This window comes from Parasteatoda tepidariorum, chromosome 1, assembly GCF_982258835.1.
Source record: "Parasteatoda tepidariorum strain Cologne lab strain chromosome 1, Ptep-v5.0, whole genome shotgun sequence".
Classification (NCBI taxonomy): Eukaryota; Metazoa; Arthropoda; class Arachnida; order Araneae; family Theridiidae; genus Parasteatoda; species Parasteatoda tepidariorum.
The window spans coordinates 71,044,821-71,066,680 of NC_141755.1; the positions used below are offsets into that span (position 1 = coordinate 71,044,821).

Below are 21,860 nucleotides of genomic sequence, written 5' to 3' on the forward strand. Positions count from 1 at the left end.
AATATCTATCAGAGGATCTAATGAAGAAAAGAACGATTTACCAGCAGTCATCCTCCAGTTGCGGTGGATCTAACATTTTGTCTCCGAAAGACAAAGAAAATAATGACGACTTGGAAAACTTAAATATCTATCAGAGGATCTAATGAAGAAAAGAACGATTTACCAGCAGTCATCCTCCAGTTGCGGTGGATCTAACATTTTGTCTCCGAAAGACAAAGAAAATAATGACGACTTGGAAAACTTAAATATCTATAAGAGGATCTAATGAAGAAAAGAACGATTTACCAGCAGTCAACCTCCAGCTGCGGTGGATCTAACATTTTGTCTCCGAAAGATTAAAAAAATAATGACGACTTGGAAAACTTAAATATCTATCAGAGGATCTAATGAAGAAAAGAACGATTTACCAGCAGTCATCCTCCAGCTGCGGTGGATCTAACATTTTGTCTCCGAAAGACAAAGAAAATAATGACGACTTGGAAAACTTAAATATCTATCAGAGGATCTAATGAAGAAAAGAACGATTTACCAGCAGTCAACCTCCAGTTGCGGTGGATCTGACATTTTGTCTCCGAAAGACAAAGAAAATAATGACGACTTGGAAAACTTAAATATCTATCAGAGGATCTAATGAAGAAAAGAACGATTTACCAGCAGTCATCCTCCAGTTGCGGTGGATCTAACATTTTGTCTCCGAAAGACAAAGAAAATAATGACGACTTGGAAAACTTAAATATCTATCAGAGGATCTAATGAAGAAAAGAACGATTTACCAGCAGTCATCCTCCAGTTGCGGTGGATCTAACATTTTGTCTCCGAAAGACAAAGAAAATAATGACGACTTGGAAAACTTAAATATCTATCAGAGGATCTAATGAAGAAAAGAACGATTTACCAGCAGTCAACCTCCAGCTGCGGTGGATCTAACGTTTTGTCTCCGAAAGACAAAGAAAATAATGACGACTTGGAAAACTTAAATATCTATCAGAGGATCTAATGAAGAAAAGAACGATTTACCAGCAGTCAACCTCCAGCTGCGGTGGATCTAACATTTTGTCTCCGAAAGACAAAGAAAATAATGACGACTTGGAAAACTTAAATATCTATCAGAGGATCTAATGAAGAAAAGAACGATTTACCAGCAGTCATCCTCCAGTTGCGGTGGATCTAACATTTTGTCTCCATAAGACAAAAAAAATAATGACGACTTGGAAAACTTAAATATCTATAAGAGGATCCAATGAAGAAAAGAACGATTTACCAGCAGTCAACCTCCAGTTCCGGTGGATCTAACACTTTGTCTCCGAAAGATAAAAAAAATAATGACGACTTGGAAATCTTAAATATCTATCAGAGGATCTAATGAAGAAAAGAACGATTTACCAGCAGTCAACCTCCAGCTGCGGTGGATCTAACATTTTGTCTCCGAAAGACAAAGAAAATAATAACGACTTGGAAAACTTAAATATCTATAAGAGGATCTAGTGAAAAAAAGAACGATTTACCAGCAGTCAACCTCGAGCTGCTGTGGGTCTAACATTTTGCCACCGAAAGACGAAAAAAATAATGACGACATGGAAAATCTAAATTTCTAAAAGGAATATACTTACAAACTCTGTGTCTGTTAAAACTGTATCGACTTCAGATACTTCAAATACAGTGTCTCTTGGATCAGACATGAAATTATAAGAACAGTTTAGTTGATATGCAAGCAGCCATTAAAATTTCATTACAAAAATTTTTCATTTAACTTTTATATGTTGTAAAAAGCAGGAAGTACAAAAAAAACTATCTTTTAAAGGCAGCACAGAAAAGTTATTTGCTATTATCAGAATCCCATGACCCTACTTTTACTGCCTCAATAAGGCCAAATGTAATAAGAATTTGACTAAATACAAAGCGAAGTCTTTTCAGAAATTAAAGTTTCTTGTATTAAAAGTCTACTTCAATGAGATGAAGGTAAGTCGAGATATCATAATTTCTTTTCCTACTCATCCTATGTGAAAATGACTCCTTTTTAGAAAAATAATTAATGTATGATGTTCTTTCAGCATATTGGGGGGTGGAATTTAAATCTTCTTCATTTAATAACCTCAAGATATGCTCCAGTTCTGTGACAGTATTAATTGGAGAGTCTGTCCGAGGTGAAGATAGATCTGTTTAATTTTAACAACTTCATCATTTCAAAGAGAGCTCTGGTGAATAGCATTAAAAAATTAATAAATAGCATTGCTGTTAGCATTTTAAAATGACTTTACACTAGCATTAACTGTTTTGTATACTTAAAAAATTTAATTGAATATCAAAATGTCATTTTCCTGGCATGTCCCAAATAATATTTCCAATAATAACTAGCTTCAAAGCTTCCCATACATTTTTAAAAATCTGATTTTTTCTATTTTATCCTATGTAAGCACTTCTAGAATATACGCAGAGGGTATTGTTTGCGAAAACTTCGTTCAAAATAATTTTTTCTGTCAATAATTTGTTTGTCCCATGAAAATCTGTCATTTTCCTGGCTACTTTTATTTAGTGATTTATAACCAAAATAGATAGCGCCAGGAATCAATATCTTATGTTAATCGATTGATTAGATACCCTCCTGTCGGAACATGTCTTGTTGCATGAATAAAGAACCCACTTTCTGGTTCAAAATCTATTTTTAAAAAATTTTCAAGATGAGTTGGTTTTTATGCTGTCATTTTCCTGGCTTCTTGAAATCGTTAATAACAAAAACTACATAGATTTATCTGAGTCATTTTAAGAAATACTGTTGTTTTCTGCAGAATATGAACGTCTTCGGCCAAAATATTAAATTAAAGTAAAGTTATATGCTACAAAATGGTGCATTTGTCATTATCCTGGCTGTCACTTTCCTGGCTTATGAATGCAAGGACATTGAAGTGTTACCAGAAATTCTTTTCAACTGCTAATACTGTAAAGAGGGAAAGCAAGTATTAACCTAATACCAAGTTTATGTATGATTGTAATATGCTTAGATGTAATCAAAATTATTTATTTATTTAATAATTGATTATTATACACAATTTTATTCCGTATATCAGCAGCAAAAAATTTTTTGCTTCTTTCTACAGTGGATAAAAAGAATTAATTTAAGCAATTTATGGTCTATCTGACATAAAGGCTTAAGTTGAGTTACTTACTATTAACTTAACATGATTGTTTTTTAAACTTCTAAGGTAATAAGTCATTTTCCTGGCATTTAAGATTTGGTGAATTTCTATTTTATTTTTTTCTCAAGCAAATGTCAATAAACTACACTGTCATCTATAAGACATTAATAAGCGTAGCTAAAGAAGTATACAAAAAAAATTTTAGATTATTTTGAAGACTTTAAATTTTAAGAAATTTTTTGGTCCGAATTGTCATGTTTCGTGAGAATCACCCTTATATGTTTAATTAAATGCAGTTTATCAAATTTTTATTTTTTAAACTCATGATTGAAGCTTGCTTTTGGACTTAGATTATTTCAGGCTTATTTTTAAGTCATTTTTTCAACGCGTATAAGACGTAGAATCTTTGAAAGGGTTTTGAAAAATAAATAAACTTATCAAGTTTACACTTATGGTAACAATCATATTGATCTACTGTAATCCAGAGAACTCTTTTTCAACCTTTCAAGAATATTTTTAAGCACTCTTTTTTTCTCATATTTATCATTGGTGCATTGAAAAAGTTTAAAAAATGTAACACTTTAACAAACTTACTTGCATGGTAATCCACATATTGATCTGCAGTAGTCTCGAGTACTCGTTTCAACCTCTGCAGCACACGTTACCTGCTCTGAAATAGCATGGAAATCATTTTGAAAACTTAGTCTCAATTTCCTTACCTCCAAAAAAATGTGATCAAAAGCGTGATAGAGTACCTTGTGTGACAGTGTTTTGATCGTACGGAAGCTTTTCATAAAACAAGCTTAGATTTTTTGTTACATAATTATCGCATGTCTTTCGTTGTAGATATTGAGAGCACCCAACAGTACAAAGCTGTAAGAAAAGCACTATTAGATCACGTTATTTTAAAATGCAGGCAATCAAAACTGGATACTTTTCCTGAAACATTGAAAAAGAATGAATAAAGTGATTATAATAATAAATAGAAGCGTTCGTGAGGTCGCTCTTAACCATTTCCCAATCCCTGGAACAGCGAGTGAAAGGGGAAATTTTAAACCCCAATCCTAAAAACCATTTAAAATTTTCAATTGAATCGCAAAGTTTACGTTTGAAAAAAGAAATTTTCTCATTGGTTTATCCAGTCATTGACACAGATTAAATTGTAGAAGAGTCGGGTTTTTTTTTAAATATTTAAACGATAATATCAATTATGTTTTCTTGTTTACAACTCTATCTAATTAAAGGAGTTTAATGCTCGTTTTCCTCAATTTATTTTCATTCGCTATTTGAAGTTAGATCAAGAACAAACGTGGATTGACTACAAGGAGAACCACTCTTCAGACTGAAATCAAGACTGAAATCAGTCTTGAGAAAAAACCAGTGAACTGAATTCCTTACTAAAATTAGTCTCTCTTACTAATTTGTTTTTTGAATAAATTTTTCAAAACAAAATATTACTCTTTAAGGAAAGCATCATTATTTTTCATAATTATTGCAAAATGATCAAATAATGATGTCACACTGCATTTAAAGAATTGGAATGATGGGGAACTTCAATACCTTCACGTATTGAAACTGAATCTGATAGAGTTTGTTTTCTTCCCACATGTTTAGAAATACTGGACAAAGTTAAATTGAGTCTATTTTCTTAAAACATAAAACTTATAGAGCTAGAATTAAATAAAAATGATAAAGTGAAAAGTGATAGATGAAGTAAGATATGAAAAGTTCCAAGAAAAAATTTGTGTTTTTTTTTTTTTTTTAATTTAGCAATTGGTGTAAAAAGAAATATGCGGTAGCTCTTACTTCTGTTTTATTTTCTGCAAAAAAGAAACTAAAAAATGCAGATAAAATTTTTTTAGACAAAATAAACAATAAGCCATTGTTATAATATCTGGGAAAGTATATTTGCAGTCAATGATCTATTAATTTCTAAATATTCTGCTGAACAACACTAAGCAGAGTTAATTAGTCAAAAAATAAGTTCAGTCCTGCAATTTTTTAGAGTGGTACCCATAGGCATGTGAGGTTGATGAATTAATATTAATCTTACTAAAGTTATCTGAAATCATGTATTTATTTTTTGTAGAGTTTGGCATTTATATAAAATTAAATAATTTCAAAATCAAAGGTAATTGGAGCAAATATAAAACGCAAAATTGATGGAGAAAGGGTAGTTATACGCTTTTAAACTATTTTGACACTAGCGATGCTTAATATTATTTTGGTAATTAGCACTAATGGTTTTGTTGTAAAAAGGCGATGTTTTAATACTTACCTTTATATAGTACATACATACATACATTCCTTTATATTTCTTATTTGAAAGTGCTTTAAATAGACACTTTCTGAAAATAAATGAAATGTTACCCTTGAAGTGACTCTAGTTTTCGGGTCATCATCCCACGGCAATTCTTCATAATTTGTGCAGTTAGTCTTGTAAGGGAGTGGTAATAGCAAAACGGTCATCTGAAAAAGAACAAAATCATTCTACCTATAGAACTTTTCCAATTGACTAAATGCACTACAGTACTAAATTTTTTCAAAAGTTTCATTGCAAATTTTATAAATTTCTTTGAAATTTGTATGCATGTTATTGATTGTTTATTTGTAAGTCTCGCTTGTATTCCCATACCATTCATATTCGATTGCAATGGAATTCGGTACACTAAAAAAATCTGAAACATGAGGAGAGATAAGTACAGTAACACGCAAAAAGTGCTTTAAGTAAGCGAAAATTGAAAATTAAAATACATTTCAAGATGCTTAATCGTTGTACAAGATTATTCAGATAAACTAGTAATAAATTATTTCTCCCTTAGCATCAATAACCATCTAAAGCAGTGTTGACACAGTTTCTACAAGCGACTTGAGGGTGACGAAAGTTGCTCCTTTCCATATTTTTTCTGAATGTTTCTTCCATTTTTAGTTGCCTTCTTACCTGCTTTATTTAGTTTATTTTTCATTATTCCCCACACTTTCTCTACAGGACTAAATTCAGGGGATGATGGTAGGTGGTTACTCTATTTACGTCCCACTAAAGCTGCACAATGTGCTATTGGCAGCGGTCTGGGAAACATCCTGAAGATCCCAGCACATTTTTGGATTTTCTGCTGAGGGGATAGCTCTTTTTGTTGGCAGGCCCGGTGACCACCAGGTGAAAACGAGCACTTTACAATGGAGCAGTTTTAACGAGGACCTAAACTACGCAACAGTGGTCCCGATGCTGGCTAATCAAAGTGGTCACTAACCCGCACACTGACCGCCGCTAGTGATACTTCCAATTATTGAATGCACCGTTAAATCTGTAATCTCTCTCATGCGAGAATCAAAATGAACACGCTGATAATAAAGGCTTTGCACAGGACATTATTCCAAATAAACAAATAAGATCCAGATTGCATGTTAATAAAACATATTAATGCATCCATTAAGAAACGAAACGGGGAAAAAAAACAGAAAAAAAATCATAAGAAAGCACTGAAAATTGCAATTATTTTCAAGCATATAGGATTTTCCTTTAAAAAGTCGCGTTAAATTCATAAACAAAAAGCATATTTCAGAGCGTCGAATTTGAACTCCGTAATTGCATTTCGAAGAGCTGAAGAGCGTTACGCAGGGTATTTTTTACCACAAGTTTAACAGTTAAAATTTTTTGAACCAATTACCAGGTGTTATATTTTCTAATTCATTGGCGTGCGAGAGAGCTTTTGGGAAGATGACTTCGGTCTCTTGTTATTTTCTATTTTTATTGTTCCTCTGTGTTATTGTTTGTATTCCCTGACATTGGAAATAAAATAAACAATATTTTCTAATTCTATCATACTTCTTACATTTTTCTACATTCCTTGGTAATTTAAAATTTCTAAGACTAATAGTTTTTGCCGAATAAAACAACATGCAACGACAAGTTATGTAAAACTAAATAAAAGTGAGAAAAAAGTCACAACTTAAAATACAATGACTTTCGAAAAAATTGGAGAAAAAACTCGTGATAAGTTCATAATTTAAACTGGCTCTTTAAGTATGTCAAACTTCCATTTTTAGTTGCCTTTCTGCGAGCTTTAGAGTGGCACTCATTGCATATTTTATTACTTAAAAGATCGAGCTAATTATCAAATGTTATTTTTTTATTCCATGATGCTTCACATGCATTTTTATACAAACTCCTGGAATTTTTAAGTTTCGAAATCTCTTAGTTTTTGCGCAATAAAACAAAATGTAACATGAAGTTCCTTATGATTTTTTAATGCAGAAAGAAAGTCAACTAAATAAAGTTTTACATTTTTTTTATATTTAAATGATATTGTTATCACTCAACCTTTTTGTCATCAATGGTGCAAAATTTCAGTACTGAAATGATTAAAAAAAACTATTGGCTCATAGCAGAACTTATGTACTATTATATTTTGTCTTTTTTTCTTAGCCAAAATCATAAAAACTAATAGCAATAGTATAACATTGAACATACACCGAAGAGCCATTGCATTATGACCACCCTGCTAATAGCATGTAGGACTACCTTTAGCCCTCAAAACTGCTAGCACCCGCCGAAGAATTGATTCCACAAGGTGTTGATAGGTAGTCTGAGGTATCTGGTACCAAGCGCTCACCTACTAGTCCTGCAATTCCCTCGCATTGCGAGGGGGTAGCGTGGCAGCACAAATTTGGCTTTCCAAGTAGGACCACAAATACTCTATTGGATTAAGGTCAGGTGAATTTGGGGGCCAAGACATGACTTGAAAGTCGCTGGAATGTTCCTCGACGATTCGACCCTTATGACATGTTGCATTATCCTGTTGGTAAACACCATCCCCTGCAGGAAAAACTGTTGCCATGAATGGGTGAACCTGGTCTGCAACTATGTTCAAGTAGCTTACAGACGTCAGGGATTGTTCTATGAGGATTATGGGTCCTAATGTGCCCCATGAAAACATTGCTCCTGGGCGAGAAACCATGAAAACCTGGGCGAGAACATTGTTATAGATGGAGGGTGGTCATAATGTAATGGCTCTTCGGTGTATATTATTAAGAAGAAAAAAAGAAAAATTAATGATTTGGTTATGCTACTCATTTTTTTTTATTGGTATTGCATTTTTAGAAAATTTATAGCCTTCCATGCTCAACATCTTAAAATACTTTTCATTTACTTGAAGTTGTATCCCTAATTTGAACTTTTGTGCTAGTTTAGTTTTTTTTTTCGCATTGAGTTTCATTGGTAATGCTGGAGTTTAGAGGACTTTGGCATAGAAATGTTACGTAAATGTTTATAAAATGCATGCATAGAAATGCTTAGAAAATTTTGAACTTATAATCATTGCAAACAAAAAAATTCCAAAAAAAAAAGAAAAAATCAATCAATTTACGGCAGTTTATAGAAATCAAGTATAGTACCTTTGCGATGGCAAAGTAGTATGTTGATCCTCCAGCGATTGTTATGCCATCTGTGTGGACATCTGGCAATGAATTTCTGTCATGAACCGTAACAATAATGCCAGGGTAACGTTTTTTCTCCATTGATTCTGAACTCTCGACGTCAAGCAAAACTGAAAGATCTAAAAAAATTGGTTAATATATTGTTTAACTCTGATTATGGCGTTAGGTTTGGAGGTGGGATTGAAGGATTAAAATATTTAAAAAATTGCGATCGCCAAACTGAAATCACAGGTTGCCGATTGGCAAAATGGTTATTGTCTAATTTTTTTTATCCTCTTTATTTGTGATATTCACCTGAATTAGTATTGACAAAGATCCAGTATCAACTGCTGGTTAGAATTTCTGATTCTTAATTAAAACAATAAAAAACAAAAATATCGTTCAAATCATGAAATTCTCCTTTATTCACAATTCAAGAAGTATCTATGGAATCTTTCTGGTCCCATATCTCAAAAATAAACTCACCAACTTAAAGCATAACAAAATTAAAAGTGAAAAAAATAATTCTAAAAAAATGATCAAACAGCAGCTGTCGCCATAGCAACGCATGCAATGACGACGCATGCGCACTGTTTATAATTACTCTTAAACACAGTTGAAAAGTGTGATGACATCCAAATAAGGTGCGCTCGCTATCAAACCCAAAACAACACCCATTTTGCCAATGGGTAAAAAAAAAATTTCGTTTGCAAATGGAAAATGGAAAATGGAAAATGCTTGTAGCAAGAGGAAAATGCTTTCTATTTACATATTGCATCCATTTACAAAAAAAATGACGAAAGCAAAAAGGGGTCATAACTGTAAAAGAATAATGCACTATAAGGAATAATAAGAGTTCACTTGTTAGATACTTGTTCCCACTGAAGTATTTTAAATCTTTTCTGGTAATATACTAGCTGGTATATTATATATTACGAGAGCTGGTATATTCTATATCAGAGAGTGAATGCACTTGTCGGAATGAGAAAGAATGTATCCTAATTAATAGCCAGCACAAATTAATTAGAATGTTTGAAGTCACCCTCTGAAATCATTAAAATTGACACTTAATTCAGAAAAAGAACAAAAATTATCCCAGGTATTTTTTTTTCTTGCTCATCGTACCCTCTATGCCAATTATGAAATCGACGAACTAAAATTAGTCGGAATAATTTCTTACAACCTATGATATGACTAGTTTAAAAGCTTTTTTATTTTCATTTTTGGCGAAAGACCTTATAAAAACACCCTTAAGAATCTCTGATTTGTGATTGTTAACTTACCATTCGCCTCCTGCCAAAAATCCGCTTCCCTCGCTTGCAGAATCTCTCCAGCTTTGTTCTCTGCTGGGATTGTGTAACAGTTGCCATAATCTGGATCATAACTATACCGAAGATTCCTGCATGAATAAAATTATTCCCAAATATTTACACAACATATAATCTTCAAATTGAATCAAATAAATTATTTAAATCCTTACATTACATTATACTGATGGTTTTAGATTTGTTGCTTGAAACTGATTTAAAACCAAGCTTTTATTTTTCAATAGTTTAAAAAGAAAAAAAAAAGACTTCTTTTGCAGGAACGAACAAAAATAGGCTTTTTGTTTACATTTGAATATCGTAATAAATCGCGTAAATAATAACGTGTTTTATTTATCATTCAAACTTCCAGTCGATGTTTATAGCGGATTCTTTCTTGGTTGTCGTAACTTAAAAATGTCGGGGGGAGGGTCATGAAAAAATGAGTTTTAAAATTTATTATGTTTTTAAAGTTTAAAAATTTTTAAAAATCGTCTTGAGAAATTATTAGAAGATTTATTTTGAATGAAAAAGTGTGGACTTCACGATGCAAAAAATATATCTTAAGGTGACAATTCACTTCACCAAAGGTCCCGCAGTGGACTGATCGTTAAGACACGGCTTCCAGCAGAAGCATCACTGGCTGCGGTCAGTGTGCGGGTGGGTGACTACTTGGATTAGTCTGCGTAGAGAACGAGGGTGTGCGGTATCAGTCCTAATGAAACTGTTCTACCGTAAAGTGCTTCACTTCGCGTGCTGCTCGTTGTGCTACCGAAGCGATGATGCCATCCCCTCTGCAGAGGATCAAAATTGTGATGGCATGTCTTCGGATCATCCTCAGGGATGCTTCCCAGACCGCCACCAATGGCCCAGTGTGCAGCTCTAGTGCGACGTAAATGAAGTACAACAACATCACTTCACCAAAGAAGGAGAACGCTACCCAAAGGTAGTGCTTAAAATGACCGGTAGCTCTGGCAAAGGAGAGGAGGTAAAAGGTTAATTCCTGCGTTTGATGGAAGCGGTAAGACAGGTATAATTTCGAGAGGACAGATCGAGGGCGTGGTGTGCAGAAGTGAATGGCATTCATTTAGAATAACTATATTTCTATAATAGCATTTATTTAGAATGATTTTTCCTTGTGTTAACCAGAATATATAAAATTAATATAAATGTATCATAAATGACCCAAAAATCGATTATGCTAGGCTGATTACTTTAAGAGAATAATTAATTTAATTAAAATTAATGACTACTACGGCATGTAATGTAGTTAGAGATGTTAGGGGTGAACAATTAATTAATAATAATTACAATAAATACTTAATGTATTCTTAGCTTCGAAGCATATATAAGAAAACTTTTTTGAACGCAATAGGCTGCGTTGTGATCGCAAAATCGCATGTGTTCGCAGATATCACTAAAAATAATTAATAAATCAAAAATCTAATTAAAAATTGGATTTTGTCTTGAATCATGTGGCGTTTTTGAATCATGGCCTTTGTATGAAGTGGCCGTATCTGATAAAAATAACTCACAGAATTACACACAAACAAACCTCTTCTTTTAATAAATGTAATGAAAACCAATATCATATTCAATTTCAATACCTTTTATTTGATACTACGCATTTGATACCACGCTTTTTTTCCATGATGGCGGCAAGAAAAGTAATACATTTTGGTCAACAGTAAAAACGAGAAAATAATTTCGGAAAAATAGACAACTAGTCAACGTTTCATTTTGGGGCCAAACTAAATTATATATTATCTCAGCTTAAAAGCAAAACGTAAATATTTTCTTCTCAAGGGCCTCATCTTTGCTCTGAATATAAGAAATAAAGAAGGGATCTGAAGAGTGTGAAGAGGTTTCTTCTTTCCTCAAACATGCGCAGAGAAGAGCTCGCTACGTAATAAAACCTGTTGCGTCTCTTTCCAGGCTTCGAAGATCTCTTGAATTTGAGGCAAACTTTAATATTGAAAATTAAACAGTTAAGAGGCTCCGCCCCATTCCATTAGTGTCTAGACTAAGAAGTTTGAACCAAAGCTCTAAAGAACATTTCGCATAACTCCTTATTCCCTCTTAATGACCCATGGAAAGTACCCTACTCTGATGATGGAGACAATTTTATTTTATTTTATAACCGCCGTTGAGCAACCGAGGCTTTACGACAACTTTTGCTTTACGATTACTAATGTTCATCTCCGTAGTCTTGTAATTTTGTACCCAATCCAGAAAACAAGGGAACTCCTGGATCAGGTTTTGGGAGAAATTTACCATCGCTGAAGCCTCTTGATGGAACAAGCCCACATTTGCGTTACATGAAGAGGAAAATCACAAAAACCTCCCACGCTTAGCCTGACGGCAAAGGGACTCTAACTCATGATCCGTCTACCACAAAGGATATTTTACGTCAGCACTGTGGTCGGTGCAAGCTGGATGGGTAATTCGAATCGACCAGTCATCGCTGGAATTTGAATCCGCTTCACCCAATTGGAAGGCGAACGCTCTATCTCATGAGCTATCACGGCTCAGGATGGAAACAATTGAGCAATCACGCTATCAACCCCTTTTCAACCAGACTGAAAGCAACTGAGCCTTAGAATAATTCCTTCCGTACACGCCTTGTGCGTACAAGTCTTCTACATAATCTGATAAGAGTAAAGCGTACCACACTTACTCTCGGCATTCTTCTTCTTTCAGTTTAGGTTCTCCGTTGAAAATGCAGCTTTGGACCATATCTTCAGCATGTCCAAGAAGTCTCTTTTTCTCGAATTTTCCCTCTCTCATCAAATCGAACATTATATCTCCGATTTCTTTCTCTGACAATGTCTGAAATTCAATCATGTCTGATTTAACATTCTGTTTTTCAATAAACAACTAATTTGTTTACAAAAAAAGAAAGAAGTCATAAAATGAGCTGAAAAAAATCACCTGAATTATTTATTTTAATTTATTTGAAAAGGTTGAAACTTTTTTAAAATGTAAAATATCGGAATTAAATATGAAATATCGAAAATGAAAAATCTAAAAGTAAGTAAAAACGCATGGCACTATTCCATTTTTGAAGGCCGTAAAAAATTGTTAAACTATTTTTGGCATCAATGATGAATAAATCGAGTAGTGCATATTAGTTACGTTGTGGCTTGGTGGCGCAGTTGGTTTGTCGTCGGCCCTCTGATCCCAAGTCTGCGGGTTCGATCCCCGGCCCAGACACCGGATTTTCGTAATGCAGAAAATCCTCAGCGGCCATGTCGTGTGATTATGCGGCATGTAAAAGATCCCTGGAGTGCCTTATTGCCTCTTGTCAAGCATTTCCGGCAAAATTAAATTCCTAGTGCACTTTAGCATCCAAATAGAGTCTCGGTGCTGCCATCTAGTGTGGCAGAAACTAGACGTCCAAATTAACATGACCAACGGTATCTCACCCATTGTGGTGCTCCTGAAAGAGTGGATACCACCTCTGGAGAACGCACTAGGTCTGTTCAACGGCAAGACCGATTGTGCAGCTCATTGGAAATAAAAATAAAAAAAATATTAGTTACATTTTACCACAGTACCTATTACCTCAATAACAGTAGTAGCTATTACCACAGTTAATTTCTTAGCATCACTTATGTCAGTAATAATTTTGAGGGTTTTTTTTACATCCCTCACGGTAACGGAATAGTTCCAAAAGTATTCTTATATAGCAGAAAACTAAGTGAGAGAAACAGTCCGGTGACGTGGTGACAGCGCGTTCAAGCTCACTTGTAAATATGAGTATTGCAATTTTTTGTACTAATGAAGAAAGAAGCAGTAATATGTGTGATATTCATTAACCCGTTGATAGCTATGGGAGCATATATGCGTCAATCAAGAACCATGGGTGTGGCCCATGAGCACATACGTGCTTGCGTCCCACACAAGCCATCGGTCTAGCTAGACTATAGACGCATGTGGAGGCTTTAGCTGGTTAAGTGCGTCTCAAGTGTATATCCGAAAATAGTTTATCGCATATATCTCCAAAACTAGCTGAAATCTTATACCTCGTTGCTTTAGCAACAATAAAAAATAAAATGATGTTCAATTGATCAGCTATTCAGTATTCAAATACATATATTATAACAATTAAGTCATGGCGTTTTAAAGCTAACCATTAATAAATAAAAAATATATATTGAAAATTTAATTCTATTTTATAACAGTCGTTGAACAACTGGCCCAACTTAGGGTTTAGGACTACCACTGTTCAAATCCGTAGCCTTGTAATTTTGATTCCAATCCAGAATACAAGGGAATTCCTAGATCAAGCATTAAGAGAAATTTGCCTTCGTGGAAGACTTTTTTAGATGGAACTAACCAGTATTTACGCTACATAGAGAAAAAAATCACGAAAACATCCCATGTTTAGCCTGATGACGAGGAAAGTCTAAGCCATGATCCATCTACCAATGAACGTATTTTACGTCAGCACCATGGTCGGTGAGAGTCGGGAACACAATTTGAATCGACCAGCAATCACTGTGATTCGAACCCAAGCTACCTTATTTGAAGGCGAGTGCTCCATCCCCTGAGCCATTATAGATGTTTGGATCAGTTTTGGAGCCGAAAAAGTAATGAGAGTATTTGGATTTTGCACTGCATTACAATGTCTTAAAACGCCACAGACAAAATCGAAAAAGTATTGGTTCTCCCAAGTTTGCTTCAATTTAAGCAGTTAGCAGTCAAAGAGTTAAAATATTTGCTAAAATTAAGTTAATTTACTCTAAATTAAAAACTAAAGTTAATTTTAAGGTTATGAGCCATTGCTCGGTATTTCCTATTCTGACTTAATAAGGTTATAAGCCATAGCCTGGTATTCCCTACGCTGATTTTTATGGCTGCAAGCCATTGCAGTTAGGTATCACCTACACTCTTTGTTTTTAAGATGAGTCATAGCCCATTTTTCCCTTCAAAGATTTTTTTTTTTAAGTACCGTCATACGTTTCATTCGTTTTTTTTCGACAGAAAAATGGTCAGACGTTATTAAAAAATACCTGGAACGAGAAACTACCGTGATTACACTTTAGAAAAACTGCAACAATGTTTGCAAGCAGTTGCTGGTGGTATGTCGATTGCAGAAGCTTCTCGGAAGTACAAAATCCACAGAAATACTATCTCTAATAAAATTCACAAGAAACACATGAAACGTGCTGGTAAACTATTATTTTTCTTCTACAAAGAGTTTTCTAATGAATTAATCAAACGATTTAACTCATAAAAATATATTTTATAGGACATCAGGTGAATCAGGTCGTTTTGACAGAAACTGAAGAGCAAGTTCTGACATGTTCATTCAAGCATGTTATGCTCAAATATATCAATATTATAAATGGTAATGAATATGTCATAATTATTATTTTTGAAATACAAATGTTTTGACACTCAAATGTTTTGAAATAAACATTATTTTTAAGAAAAAATTCTTCAAAAAAAAATGTTTTTTTAACGCTGAAAATTATTTTCAAACTAATATCTTTGCATATCTTGATGTTTTTGTCTTTAAAAATGTCAACAATTAACTTTTTTAACAATTTTATATCAATATTTTACTAAAAACATGATTATTAAACTGAATTCCTATCGCTGCACAGGTATGTTTTGACTTATTATTCGTAAATATTACATACAAATAATGTCAATATTGATCAAATTCACTCGTCTGAGTCCAGTTATGAATATAATATCGATAAATTTTGCTAAAGTTTGAATTGACATAGTTTTTTTACATGTCAAAGTTCAAAAACTGCGAAATCCTGCACAAAGTAGCCCCGAATGACGCTAATAAACCATTGCTCATTGTTCCTTAAACTGACTTTTTATGGTTAGGTGCCATTGCCGATATTCTCTACTCTATTTCGTTATATTGTTATGAGTCATTCCCACTATTCTTAACTCTGATTTTTTTTCTAAGGAAGTTATATACTATTGAGGAATCGTATGAGGACTTTTTCACTGAATGAATTAAATGAGATATCTTCAATCTGTAATACAATACAATCTTATTTCGCTCGAAGATCCTTTTATTATATGTTGTTTTTTCTTCCTAGTAGTTCTTAAAAAAAGTATAATATATTAGGCAATATGCAATTTTTTTGTAAATGACTGGTTTTATACATGAAATGATGGAATATAAGAAACAAGACGAAGTTACCAGGTTTGGATTTTCCTTACATTTCTCCTTGTAAAAATCACAATACATACTTCTTCTTACTCTGAAACAAAAATTGAAACATTTTAAGTAATCCTAATAATCTTAATTAGTATCCTAGAAGATTTTTTTATAAATAAATATCCGAATACCCGTTCGTCATAAGGAGAGAAAAACGTAAATAATTACTAATTTAATCGCTATTCATTAACACTACACAATCACACACAAGTATGAAAAGCCTAGATGAAAACAAATAAAGAGTTTAAAATACCTTCAGTTTAAATTTTAATCTTATTTTTTGCTCTTTCCCAAACTTTACAATATTAGATTAAGCAAAACACGTTTTTCACAGCTTTAACTTTGAAGAGACTGAATACTGAGTAAGTTGTAAAACATCAAATAATGAGTATACTATATAATACTGAGTATGTTAAAAATCATCAAATAATGAGTAATTGTTGCTGTTGTTGTTCATTTACGTCGCACTAGAGCTGCACACTGGGCTATTGGCGACGGTCTGGGAAACATCCCTGAGGATGATCCGAAGACATGCCATCGCAATTTTGATCCTCTGCAGAGGGGATGGCACCCCCGCTTCGGTAGCCCGACGCCCTGCACGTGAAGTCGAACACTTTACGGTAGAACAGTTTAACGAGGACCCATACCGCACACCCTCGGTCCCTACGCAGGCTGATCCAAGTGGTCACCCACCCGCACACTGACCATAGCCAGTGATGCTTGACTTCGGCGATCTGCTGGGAACCGGGTCTTAACGATCAGTCCACTGCGGGACCAAATAATGAGTAAGCTAATACTGATTATGTAGTAATTCATCGAAACAAAGGCATATTGCGTATGTTACAAATCATCAAATAATGAGTAAGCTGAATAATACTGAGTATGTTGTAAATCATCGAATAAAAAGCATACTGAGTTATACTGAATATGTGTAAATCATCAAATAATGAGTAAGCTGAATAATCCTGGGTATGTGGTAAAGTATCAAATATAGAGTAACTGAATGTTGCTGGGTATATTGTAAATCATCAGATAAAGAGTAACTGAATAATACTGAGCATATTGTAAATTAAATAAAGAGTATACTTAATACTGAGTATATCAATAAAAAGTATACAATACATTCAATATTTTTCGGCACTGAAAAACGACACTGTTGATTGCGCAAAACACATCAAAGTCTAGATTTTCTACAATCAAGCAATTTTCCCGATGAGTTAGCTCTTCAGTACTAAACTCATTACTTTTCTTTAAATTCAGTTATTTTTACATTTTTTTGATTAAAAGAAAATTTTTTCAACAACGTAACAATGTGTAAAAAAAAAGTTTCATTACATGTAATAAATACTAAGTGAATCTCTCTTGTGATTAAATAGAAATCTAAGCTAGTAAACATCAGAAATGATATCTTTTAAAGGAAAAAGCGAAAACATATTTAAATTGTTAATTTTTCCAAATTTCAAAATTCTATCTCAAATCGTTTTATTAATAAAAACACGCGTCTCGTTTTTATTATTTTCATACTAAATAAGCTGTAAAACGTGATATTTCAACCGTCGATGTTTAGCAATAATTTCAAATATCGAATATTTAATCGATTAAATTATTCATATTATCGTATTCATCGGTTAACTTTTCATTTATTAAATTCAAAAATGGAGTAAAAGCTCGATATTACGTGTATGGCATATTACGAGTAGTCCGCAATTACGATAATGTTAATATTAAATAAACAAAAATTATAAGCATATAACGAGTTAAAAATTACTAGTCTTCAGCTAAAACGCACAAAAAAAAATTGTTACGACTTGTTGCTCAAGCTTTCCTCTCATAGACATTTATGCCTTGCATCAAATCTACCTTATAGATTGTAGACTGAGCTAGGCAACTCAATCTACAATCCATAAGCAAAATTAATCTATTCTAGATATGTAATTTATAACAAAATTGTTGTTCAGAATAAAATAAATGAATGTGTCCATTTAATTCTTTAAATCTTTTTATAGATATTTTAACATTAAATATGTGTATTTGCATACATTGACCAGCACGCTATAACGTCACATTTACCTGCTATTACGAATTGTCGTTATAAGGGATTTTAATCGTATATTAGCATACTAACTGTTATTTTAGTACAAATTGGAGTAGGAATAAAAATTTTGTTTTCTTTCAATTTTAGGTTGTTTTTTTTTTAATCTAATGGTGGTAAAAAATATTTTAGATCAAACAAAAATAATAAAAACTAATAAATAAATGAAATTAATAAATCAAGCCATTCAATGAACATAAATTGAATTTATACGATAATATAATTAATGATGGTTTTCTTCACTTTGCTCTACACTACGTGAAATACAGTTGAGAAGAGACCATTATGAAGATCCTTAATTTTTATAAGAAAATTCAAACTAGTTTTGAATCACGCCTACCTTAATAGTGATTCTTCAGACACCTATTTTGTATTTTTCTTGCTTAAATATTAATTTGCGATATTACATTAGAAACGTGCGAAAATACAAGGTAGAGCTTTTAATTTCCATGACTGGTAAAATAATTCATTAAAATGTTATGCGAATGACTTTTGGCCGTTAAAGTTTCCTCAGTAACTTTTTAAAATCCTCTTTCAGAATTGTACCATTTAATTCTGATGTTCTAAAAGTCTTCGTCATCTTTAGACTTAGTTATTTCATTTTCGAAAACTGTAAGAGGTTTGTCCGAAAAGTATCTCTATAACCTCCGATCAAACAATTTAATAAAAAGACTAGATTTAGAAATATGAAAGACATTTAGAAAACCGTTATTCCAGAATTTAAAAAAAAAAAAACATTCCGAAAGCATACTTAAAAAGTTGTTTCTGAAACTTTTACAGCCGAATAGAGAAGAGCATTACAGCAATTAGAAATAGCAAAAAAAAACACATCAAAATGAGTTTGTCATTTACATAACATTTTTAGGAGTTAAATTAGTTCTGAAAATTAGGTGAATGGAAAAAAGAATACCGGAAGAAAAAAAGTTCGAAAAAAAGTACCGGAATTATATGTATTTAACAACAGATTCAATTCGGGGAGTAGTGGCTGAACTTATTTTATTTAGATACTTATTAGAATGAAATGACATATTTTATTTTTTAATATATAAGGATTGATTTAAAGTTTGATAAATAGAAATGTCTCCACTTCATACTATTTAGCAAATTTATTAGGACTCTCTCATAAGCAGTTCTAAAATTATTCTAAATTTCATTAATTGAACTTTTCGTATTGTAAAATAATCATGCTATTACAATAATCATACCTTGATTTTATAATATACAAATAATAAAATTTCTACCAGTTCTTAAAAATTGTGCTAAATTATAATACTAAATCATTTTTGTTAATATTTTTATCTTATCAAAATTTTTACCCCGTTAGAGACAACTTTTAATTGATAAATTGTTTATAACAATACTATATATAAATAGTACAAATGTGTTTACAAAGCTCAGTGATTAAGGCACTGAGTGAATCTTGAAGAACTGGGGTTCGAATCTCAGTGGTGGCTTGAGGACCACCCAGCTTCAGATCGATTGGGTACCAATTTGTTTGGTAAGTAACGGCGAACTGACCTGAAGACCTCAACGGGCTGTTGTGGGATTACATTATTTCAAATGCATTTATAATTAAAAATATATAAAGTACTATAAGTTTAGTCAACTTCATACTAAACTTTGGGAGCCGTAATGGTTCAGGAAGTTCGAATCCCAGCGGTGGCTGGTCTGCACGAATTCCGCATCCGGGTTACACGGACCAGTGGGATGACGTAAAATGTCCTCAGTGGTAGACGGATCATGGGTTAGAGTCCCCTTGATATCAGGCTAACCGTGGAGGTTTTCGTGGTTTTTCTCTAAATGTAACGCAAATGCAGGTTAGATCCCTCAAAAAGTCTTCCGCGAAGGCAAAATTTCTCCCAATACTTGATCTAGGAGTTTCCTTGTCTTCTGAATTTGGTTTAAAAAGACAAGGCTACGGAGTTGAACATTAGTAGTCGTAAACCCAAAAAATTGGGTGGACTGTTCAACAACAGTCATAAAATAAAATACTAAACTTTGGATCCTAATTTTTTTTTAAATTAATTTTCATTTATGTTCGTATAATTAATTAATTACATTAAACTAGGATTTGACTCCCCGTATCAAATCTGACGTTAAATTTTGTATAACATTTAATGAAAAGTTCTTTTTCTTAAGAGTACGTTTTTTCATGTTCTTTTTTTTCCTGCGTTCGGAAAATGAATAGCGCTCAACTTGGCCAATTAGAGAATCTTACCTGTTGGTATTACAGAACGTGACTGATGGGAATTCAGCCAAACCGTCGTTTTCAACTTCAATCTGCACCACGGAGGGCTTCTCGTTGTAAAGTTTGGTGAAATGATAAGTTTGATAGGAGAATCCGGAAAGGCAACAAACGAGCACCACTGCCCACACTACCCTCTGCAATGGATTCTTAGCTGATACGACACTGTTGACGCCACTGATGGATGACTTAGCGAGTGATCTCAGAAGGAACCTTGTGACTGATTGGTTGTAAGATTCCCTGTTCTGTTGTGTCTTGTTCTTGCATCTGCATCCCCCAATGACTTGTGGCGTCGCATAGAATATCCAGTCCATGTTTTTTTGATCTGATCCAAACGTACTTCTGACGTGCGTCTTCATTACTCCTAAGTAGATTAAAGTTCATTTAAAATAAAATTTTACAAGAGATGTCCAAACCTTGAATTCCACCTATCTAATTTTAGAAACTTATGCACAGGGTGCAAAAAAACAAAATGAACTTTTCAGAATAACTTTTGATCTGATGATCAGATCTTCACGGTCTAGGACTCAATTTTAAAGGTTCGAAGGGATGACCTTAAATATGTTAATTAATATTTTAAGCTATAAAATCAAGTATATAAAATACTAATACTATCTTATGTACAGGGCGTAAGAAACTAAATGGACATCTCAGAATAACTTTTGATCTAATGATTGGATCTACACGTTCTAAGGCTTAATCTTAATGGTTCGACGGGATGACCTCAAATATGTTAATTAATAATATAAATTATTAAATCAGACACAAAGACGTTCTTCCTCTGAATAAACATGCATTTTTTCTGTTATATGAGTATTTCTGTCAGTCGAAATATAGGGTGTAGCTGCAATCTGACTGACAAAACTATTTTAAAATTTGATTTCTCTAAAAACTATCAACAAAATTCGTCCAATCTTGTATTTTGCTATGTATAATTACCTTTATTTCAATTGCCTTCACAATTTAAAGTTTTCTCGACAATTCTTAAATAAATTAATAAGAATAATAAATACTTAATATGAGTTATATTTTTGCATAGAATTATATTAAATGAATAAATTTTATAATTGTATGTAAAAAGTTTCAATTCTCATAATAAAAATTTCTAGAGATATCGTGAGTTTCGCAAAAAGTAAAATGAGCGTGAAGCCGTCTAAGCTTTAAATCGTTCTCCTGACCCAACTATTGAAACTATATTTCCCAAATTTAAGCTATCCCCTACATTTTGGGAGTCAGAAATTCGAATCAGTCGAAAAGGTAGGTTTTTTCAGAAAAAAAAATAAATTTTTGCGTCTGATTTTGTAACGTAAATTATCGTCAGCACTAATTAATTAGCATATTTGAAATCACCCTCTCGGAACTTTAAGATTGAGTCATAGAACGTGAAGATCTGATCATTAGATCAAAAAGTAGTAAGAGTGATTTATTTTTTATTTTGCGCACTGTAAGCCAACACAATAAGTGCCACATTCCCTTATAT

General features: G+C 32.9%; 1 protein-coding gene across 1 annotated transcript in view; it reads right to left on the bottom strand.

Moving 5' to 3' along the window:
* Window positions 1-21,860, bottom strand: part of LOC107440663 (acid-sensing ion channel 4-A-like) — a 29,872-nt gene that overhangs the window by 4,059 nt on the left and 3,953 nt on the right. The window contains exons 2-10 of the mRNA XM_043049462.3: window positions 20,354-20,744; window positions 16,026-16,086; window positions 12,531-12,682; window positions 9,833-9,948; window positions 8,529-8,689; window positions 5,505-5,603; window positions 3,890-4,007; window positions 3,729-3,804; window positions 1,611-1,665 (exon numbers count right to left, since the gene is read on the bottom strand). Of these exons, the coding sequence (XP_042905396.3) occupies window positions 1,611-1,665; window positions 3,729-3,804; window positions 3,890-4,007; window positions 5,505-5,603; window positions 8,529-8,689; window positions 9,833-9,948; window positions 12,531-12,682; window positions 16,026-16,086; window positions 20,354-20,744 (1,229 nt within the window). The remainder of the gene's footprint in view (window positions 1-1,610; window positions 1,666-3,728; window positions 3,805-3,889; window positions 4,008-5,504; window positions 5,604-8,528; window positions 8,690-9,832; window positions 9,949-12,530; window positions 12,683-16,025; window positions 16,087-20,353; window positions 20,745-21,860) is intronic.